The 8,520-nt window shown below is 45.2% G+C and overlaps 1 protein-coding gene across 1 annotated transcript; it reads right to left on the bottom strand.

Annotated features, from left to right (window-relative positions):
• Positions 1 to 6: 6 nt before the first annotated feature.
• On the bottom strand, positions 7 to 5,014 carry LOC119951344 (zinc finger protein 239-like). The gene is made up of 2 exons (XM_038774472.1): positions 4,815 to 5,014; positions 7 to 1,381 (listed from the first exon to the last, which is right to left on the bottom strand). Exon 2 carries the CDS (start codon positions 1,065 to 1,067, stop codon positions 285 to 287), a length of 783 nt encoding a protein of 260 aa, XP_038630400.1. The 5' UTR covers positions 1,068 to 1,381; positions 4,815 to 5,014; the 3' UTR covers positions 7 to 284.
• Between the last annotated feature and the right edge of the window lie 3,506 nt (positions 5,015 to 8,520).

The following is an 8,520-nucleotide window of genomic DNA, read 5'->3' as shown; positions in this document are numbered from 1 at the left end:
TGCTGAATTCTAAAACAAGTTCCCAATCCTTAAGCTTACACTTATTTTGGCCATTTTATGAGCCTCTTCCTTTGATCTAATGGAATCTTTAATATTTCTTGTTCGCCACAGTTGCATCAATTTTCCTGTCTCAGATTCCCTGAGAGAGGAAGAGAAGAGAGAACGAAATGCAGTCCTGGATGTAATTAAAGCAGAAACAATAACTGCAAAATCCATCACTGTAATCAATTGTGAACTTGTTGGTGTCTCAGCAGGGACGAGGAGATACAGAATCATTTTCAACACTAAGAGCAGGTCAATGGCCTCTCCCCAGTGTGAACTCGCTGGTGTCTCCGCAGGTTGGATAAGTAAGTGAATCCCTTCTCACACTGAGAGCAGGTGAACGGCTTCTCCCCAGTGTGAACTCGCTGGTGTGTCTGCAGGCTGGATAACTGAATGAATTCCCTCTGACACACAGAGCAGATGAACGGCTTCTCCTGATTGTGAACAAGTTGGTGTCGTCTCAGGTTGGGTAAGTCATTGTATCCCTTCTCACACTGAGAGCAGGTGTACGGCTTCTCCCCAGCATGAACAAACTTGTGTCTCCGCAGATTAGATAAGTGAGTGAATCCCTTCTCACACTGAGAGCAGGTGAACGGCCTCTCCCCTGTGTGAACTCGCTGGTGTGCCCGCAGGTTGATTAACTGACTGAATCCCTTCCCACACTGAGAGCAGGTGAACGGCCTCTCCCCAGCGTGAACCCGATGGTGTATCTTCAGGCTGGACAACTGAGTGAATCCCTTCCCACACTGAGAGCAGGTGAACGGCCTCTCCCCAGTGTGAATTCGCTGATGTAAATTCAGGCGAGATAACTGAATGAATCCCTTCCCACACTGAGAGCAGGTGAACGGCCTCTCCCCAGTGTGAATTCGCTGATGTAAATTCAGGCTAGATAACTGCGCGAATCCCTTCTCACACTGAGAGCAAGTGAATGGCCTTTCCCCTGTGTGAATGCGTCGATGAATCTCCAGCTCTGATGGGGCTCTGTATCCCTTCCCGCAGTCCCCACATTTCCACCGTTTCTCCATATTTTGGGTCTCCTCGAGTCTCTCCAGGGTGGACTATCAGTTGAAGTCTTGACCACACACAGAACACCTGTCTGGTTTCTCCCCGCTATGAAAGGTGCAATGTTTTTTCAGGCTGTGCAACTGGTTAAAGCTCCTTCCACAGTCAGTGCGTGTGTCTCGGTGCTTTCCCAATCACAATGATGTTTAAAATCTTTTGAAGCCAACAGGTTGGGCAAACATTACTCCTTCTACATAATGGCTGATGAATCGAGTAACTGTCAGAACTAGACGTGATGTTTGAGATTTCTGTCTGTAAATCCCATCCTTTTAACATCCTGTAAAAGGAGTTTACAAAAGACATCACTGTCAGTACAGGATAGAAAATCAAAACAGATTATTTTAATTTCTCTGTAACATTCTGTCCTCTCTCATTCCCCAAAAGCTGTAAATCTCCATCCCACACACTCTCTCTCCATTCTCACTCTGCTGTATCTAATATTCACCCTCCCAATTCTCCTGAAGGTGCTGATTCAGGCTGATTGACAGATCCATGCTCACTGCTTCCTGTCCTGGACACAGAGATCATAACAAACAGGAGCTGTAGTCGGCCATTCAGCCCATCAAGCCTGCTCAACCATTCAATGGGATCATTGGCCGATCTACGTCAGCACCACTTTCCTACACTATGCCCCATATCCCTCGATATGTTCAATATCGAGAAACATGTCAATTTCTGTCTTGAAAATACTTGATGACTGAGGCCCCACAGTCCTCTGGGGTAGAGAATTCCAAAGCTTCATTACATTGTCTTCAAATTCATTGAAGATCCCGGCCCCGTGTCACTGTCCGTGTGGAGTCTGCACATTCTCTCCGTGTCTGCATGGGTCTCACCCCCACAACGTAAAACAATGTGCAGGGTCAGTGAAGTGGCTATGCTAAATTGCCTCTTAATTGGGAAAAAGAGAATTGGGTACTTTGAATTTTTAAAATTTTATTAATTTACGGGATTTGGGCGTCGCTGGTTAGGCCAGTATTTGTTGCCCATCCCTAGCTGCCCTTCAGAAAGTGGTGGTGAGTGGCCTCCTTGCACACCCACTGTGTTGTTAGGGAGGGAGTTCCAGGATGTTGCCCCAGCGACAGTGAAGGAACGGTGATATATTTCCAAGTCGGTCTGGTGAGTGACTTGGAAGGGAAACTCCATGTGGTGGGGTTCCCAGGTATCTGCTGCTCTTGTCCTTCTAGATGGCAGTGGTCGCTTTGCTGAGCACATTCGGTCTGTGTGCATTCAGGACCCTGACCGTCTCGTTGCTTGCCATTTTATTTATTTATTTATATAAATTTGGAGTACCGGGTTTTCCAAATAAGGGACAATTTTACCGTGCCAATCCTCCCACTCTGCACATCTTTAGGTTGTAGGGGCAAGCCCCAAGCAGACACGGGGAAAATGTGCAGACTCCAAATGGACAGTGACCCAGAGCCGGGATCGAACCTGGGACCTCAGCACCGTGAGGGAGCGGTGATTAACCACTGTGCCACCGTCCTGTCCCTGCTTACCATTTTAACATAAGACTCTGCTCCCATGCCTGCCCTTGGCTTGTTGCAATGTCCCAGTGACGCTGAACGCAAACTGGAGAAACAGTAAATGTTCCGGTTAGGCACACTACAGCCTTCTGGTCTCAATATCGAATTCAAAAACTTCAGATATTTAACTCTACCCCACCTCAACCTCTTTGTTTTCATTCCATTTCATTTTAACTGTCCATTACCTGTTATTTCTTTCCTGTCTTTCTTCATAAAAATATATATTTCCCCCTCACTCTTTCCCCTATCTTATCCCCCCTTTCTTTACCTTTTGCTTCCCGCTTCCCCCCTTTTTCTCATTGTACCTCTCTCCTAACCATGCCCCCCTCCCCCCACATCTACATCTGTCACAGCTTACCCTCTGCTTTTAGTTTCTCTGCTGTTTGGTCTTTCTCACTTTTTATTCTCTCTGGGGACTGCCATAATAATCTTTATTTTTTTAATAATCTTTATTGTCACAGGTAGAATTACATTAACACTGCAATTAAGTTACTGTGAAAAGCCCGAGTCGCCACATTCCGGCACATGTTCGGGTACACAGAGGGAGAATTCAGAATGTCCAAATGACCTAACAGCACATATTTTGGGACTTTTGGGAAGGAACCGGAGAACCCGAAGAAATCCCACACAGACACGGGGAGAACGTGCAGACTCCACACAGTGACCCAAGCCGGGAATTGAACCCGGGACCCTGCGCTGTGAAAATGCTAACCACTGTGTTACTGTGCTGCCCTTTCGTACTCTTTTTCCTTTGTTTCTGTAGTTATGACTGATCTTTCTTTCACACGCCCTGCAGTATAAATATCTCCTACTGTCTATCCTTTTTACCTTTCATAAAGGGTCACCTGGACTTGAAAACATTAGCTCTTTTCTCTCCTCACAGGTGCTGCCAGACCAGCTGAGATTTTTCAGCATTGTCTCTTCTGGAAATATGTAACATAGCTACAGTACGATATTACACAACTAAAAATAATAACAAATGTACTTTATTACACAACCAATAACATATCTATTCTGTACGATATAACAACACTACACTTATTACAATCCTCCATTAATTTACTGTCCCCTTACATAAGAACATAAGAACTAGGAGCAGCAGTAGGCCATCTGTTTCCTCGAGCCTGCTCCACCATTCAATGAGATCATGGCTGATCTTTTGTGGACTCAGCTCCACTTTCCGGCCCGAACACCATAACCCTTAATCCCTTTATTCTTCAAAAAACTATCTATCTTTATCTTAAAAACATTTAATGAAGGAGCCTCAAATGCTTCACTGGGCAAGGAATTCCATAGATTCACAACCCTTTGGGTGAAGAAGTTCCTCCTAAACTCAGTCCTAAATCTACTTCCCCTTATTTTGAGGCTATGCCCCCTAGTTCTGCTTTCACCCGCCAGTGGAAACAACCTGCCCACATCTATCCTATCTATTGCCTTCATAATTTTATATGTTTCTATGAGATCCCCCCTCATCCTTTTAAATTCCAACGAGTACAGTCCCAGTCTATTCAACCTCTCCTCGTAATCCAACCCCTTCAGCTCTGGGATTAACCTAGTGAATCTCCTCTGCACACCCTCCAGTGCCAGTACGTACTTTCTCAAGCCATCTCCTGGGGAAACCAACCCTTTAGTTGGGAACACTAGAAAAGAGACCATCAGGGGCAGCAAGGTAGCACAGTTGTTAGCCCAGTTGCTAGCCCAGTTGCTTCACAGCTCCAGGGTCCCAGGTTCGATTCACGGCCTGGTTCACTGCCTGTGCGGAGTCAGCATGTTCTCCTCATGTCTGCGTGGGTTTCCTCTGGGTCCTCCAGTTTCCTCCCACAGTCCAAAGATGTGCAAGTTAGGTGGATTGGCCATGCTAAATTGCCCTCAGTGTCCAAAAAGTTTAGGTGAGATTACTGGGTTACGGGGATGAGGTGGTCTTAAGTCGAGTGCTCTTTCCAAGGGCCGGTGCAGACTCAATGGGCCAATTGGCCTCCTTCTGCACTGAAAATTCTATGAATCCTTTTAGCCAGACAAATAAATGTGTCAAGCTGAGAGGGCAAAGGATGTCAATGTCTTTAAGAGAGAGATAACTGGGCCAGACTTTGCAGAGTCTGCACCCTCCCTGGATTCACTTCCTTTTCCTTCAGTTGCTGCAAGTGACCAATTGAAGGTGAGAATGAGAAAATAAATTGTTTTACTCACAGATGTTGGGCACAGCAGGATTTTTCAGTCTGCATGAAGCTGAAACGTCATTAACACAAAGTCCGCGCTCTGATTAGCTGGAGGACCAATGTCCTTCCGGTCATCCAAGTCTTTCCATTGGTTGCTGGCCGACTGAAAAAAATGGGCAACGGATGTCACATGGTCATGGATGCCCTTTTGACCGCAATATGCTCATGCGCATAGTTTCCTCTCCTTTGGACATGCGCAGTCCCGGGCTACCCCGCGCCCGGTGGATAGAGCGGTTCCCGCGGCGAAGGGGATTATGGGATCAGCCGCCATTAACCAACTCCGAACAAGTCTCCAAACCCCTGGGACTGGGATGAATGTGGGAGTGGGGGGCAGTGACCCCATTCCAGACACAAAGTACATGTGTCACTGGGTTTGATTCTGACATCCCCCGTAGAAAACAGTTTGTTAACTTCAGACACCTGGGTGACATATTGGGGAGGGCAACAGCGGAGTGTGAAGCTGAACCCGAGAGTCAGCACCTTCAGGGGAGGAGAATTGGGGGGAAAGCAGAAGGATAGTGGGATGAATTAGTGTTACAATCAATAGGGAAGGAGTGTGTGGAGGCAGAGACAGAAAGAAGCAGTATTTTCTGTCACATGATCATGAGCTTGGACAATTTTATCAAATCATTTGTGAAACCTGGATTTACAATATCCCTGTGAAACACCTTGGGATGTTTAATTACATTAAATGTGGTGTATAAATGCAAATTAATCTGTTATTGAAGGCTGTCACTTGGGCTCCTCCACTACCCAGAACACCAAGTCCCTGATCATGGACAGTCTGATTCACCAGTTTATTCACACAGATCCGACCAGCCCACCCAATCTCAGTGAATCTGCTGTTCTCAGGCTCCCTTGTAACTCCATCCCTGCTCTCACTGCGCTGAGCTCAAGTGTGAACAAAGCATTTTTGTCTGCAGATTTTTAGTGTGAGACGTTAAACCTATCAGGAGACGGTGAATAGGCCGGGTCACTGCTCTCATCAAAATACAAGGCTGAGGGGCTAATGGAGGGCTGCAAATTATGAAAGGTTTTGATACACATGAAGAATGTTTTCACTTGTAAGGGTAAGACAAAAACTAGAAGCTATGAATGTGAGATAATCTAATCAGGAATTCAGGAGAAACTTCTTCCCCAGAGAGTAGTGGGAATGTGGAACTCGCTACCACAGGGATTGGTGGAGGTGAATAACATCAATATATTTATGGGGAAGCTGGATGAACACATGGGAGAAATGAACAGACGGATACAGTGATAGAGTCAGATGGGAAAGCATGAGAGGAGGCTCAAGTGAAGTATAAACACTGGCATGGATTGGTTGGGCTGTTTCTGTGCTGTATATTCAATGTAATTTAGCCTTGTATTGCCTTTAACTCTCACATAGTAGATTCCGGGTTAAAGAGAAACAGTTTCACTCCCAGAAAAACATTTCAGTTCATTGAACAATAGCTGGAAACAATCAGTGCCTCTTGTCAGCCAGGTGTCCGTGTGAGGAGTCAAGATATTCAATTAAACTACAAAGATCATATGTAATTTGTACCAATATATCTTTGAAGAGCAGCTCTTTCCTTTCAAATGAACTGGATTATTTAAATTGATCAGGTTTTAATCAATTCTTTAAAGTGCTTAATTATCAGTCTTATTCAAATCAGAATTTGTTTTATACAAGACAAAGTAGGCACATGATCAGCACCCCATTCACCATCTCCACCATTGATACCCAGTGGCAGCAGTGTGTCGCATCTACAAGCGACACAGTAACACAGTGGTTAGCACATTTGCTTCACATTGCCAGGGACCGAGGTTTGATTCCCGGCTTGGGTCACTGTCTGTGAGGAGTCTGCACATTCTCCCTGTGTCTGCGTGGGTTTCCTCCGGGTGCTCCAGTTTCCTCTCACAAGTCCTGAAAGTTGTGCTGTTAGGTGAATTGGGCACTCTGAATTCTCCCTCAGTGTACCTGAACAGGCACCGGTGTGTGGCAACAAGGGGATTTTCACAGCAGCCTTTAACGGCAGCATCCATTTTCCAACGTTAGAGGTCGCTGTGGCTGTTGGATAGATTCACTGTGGAGCTCCAGTGAACGAGTCTGCCCAGGGTCCCCTTCCCTAGTCTCACCTCGCCAGCTTCCGTCCTTCATCAACCCAACCCTGTGCAAAGAGCAGCAAAGACGGGAGCATGGAGTCGAGGGGTAGATCAGCCAGGAGCTGAATGAGTGGCAGAGGAGATCCCCTTACTAAACTTCCGTAAATGTGTTTTAATGGGGATTGGGACCAGTTCTAATGTTTGTCTGTCTATCTATCTCAAATATTTTAACGTGTTAACATACAGCTTCAGCATCTCAGATACACATCAACCCTATTGGATGTCCCCATTTTATTGACCTGATCCAGGTTCGACTTGTTTATTAACTAAACACCTTATTATCTTCCAGGTCTTAATAATAAACAGCGGTTGTGCCAGATTAAACTGGATTTCCTTTAGTTCCTCCCATCTTTCCCAGATATCAAAAGGAAATTGGATGGGGACTTGAGGGCAATAAACTCACAGGGGTAAGGGGATTGAAGGCGCGAATGGGACTGAATGGATGATTTACACAGGGGTTAGCTTGGACCCGATAAGTAGAATGGATTCCTCCACTGCCCTAATGCAGTGTCTATTGTTACCATCTCTGTAGAGATTGATAACTTATTAAATGAAAGGAATCTCCAATGGAAAGAAAACCAATGGACAAAATTACACATTTTCAAACTTTTACTCAACAAACCAACTAAAATCGACACAAACCTGAATTAACAGGGACTGGATATTTCACAGGACAAGAGAAATTTCACTTTAATAGTCAGTACAACAAAGATACATCCCACATTGTTCTGAGCCCTCACATTACTTCTTGTGGAAATGTTGCACCATGGACAATCTCACAGTCTTCCCAATCTCCCTCTGCAATGTCGCATCCCTCACTTCCCACCCAATGGACTTGGCCTTCGAGTCACTTCCACCAACAGCCGCATTCTAGCCAAGGTCCGTGAATATTGTGAACACCAACAAAGTGCCCGTCTGTAAATGCTCTCTCTTTCGGGTTGTGACGCTCTTATGTCCCCAGAGACTCAATTTTTGGATCTCTTTAAACTGTATGGTTGGATTTCGCATAACTGAAATAGAAGCAAGTGGTGTTTTCCGATCCACAACCCCCTGCTCTCCTAGCCTTCAGCTAGCTGTCCTTTCCAACTGTGTAACACGCGACGTAACACAGTCCTTGCTGTATTCTCAGTGCACTGCTTCAACACCCAGATCTGTTGGAAGCTCCACGCTCTGTTTTGAACTGCAGGTTTCCTTATTAACTGTGTCTGTCCTTTACCCCCAGCAACCGAACCTGCTTCAGTGGGACGGAAAGTGTAACTGAATATACGATTATCTGTCTATTCAGCCTTGGCTTCTTCAGCTTTACGTTCCCAGAGCAACCTCAGGTCACATGGTTATTTCTTGGACCTGATGACCTCAGAACCAAGAAATCAATTCCTCTCCTTCAGAAGAATCTCCAGTTTCACTTTGGGTCTTAAAGGGTTCATTGCACAAAAAAGTATTTTCCCAAAATAATAATAAAACAGTACTAATAATTATTATTAATCTTACTATTAAATTATTAAAGGTATTTTCCCAAAGTACCTGGGTCA

Source organism: Scyliorhinus canicula, chromosome 17 (genome assembly GCF_902713615.1).
Source record: "Scyliorhinus canicula chromosome 17, sScyCan1.1, whole genome shotgun sequence".
Taxonomy (NCBI): Eukaryota; Metazoa; Chordata; class Chondrichthyes; order Carcharhiniformes; family Scyliorhinidae; genus Scyliorhinus; species Scyliorhinus canicula.
Note: the sequence above shows the minus strand (reverse complement) of the source record. Positions and strands in the feature narration are given on the sequence as shown.

What these genes read in the sequence shown, in the direction of transcription:
- LOC119951344 (XM_038774472.1), bottom strand. Translation starts at nt 1,067, where the DNA reads ATGGAGAAACGGTGGAAATGTGGGGACTGCGGGAAGGGATACAGAGCC.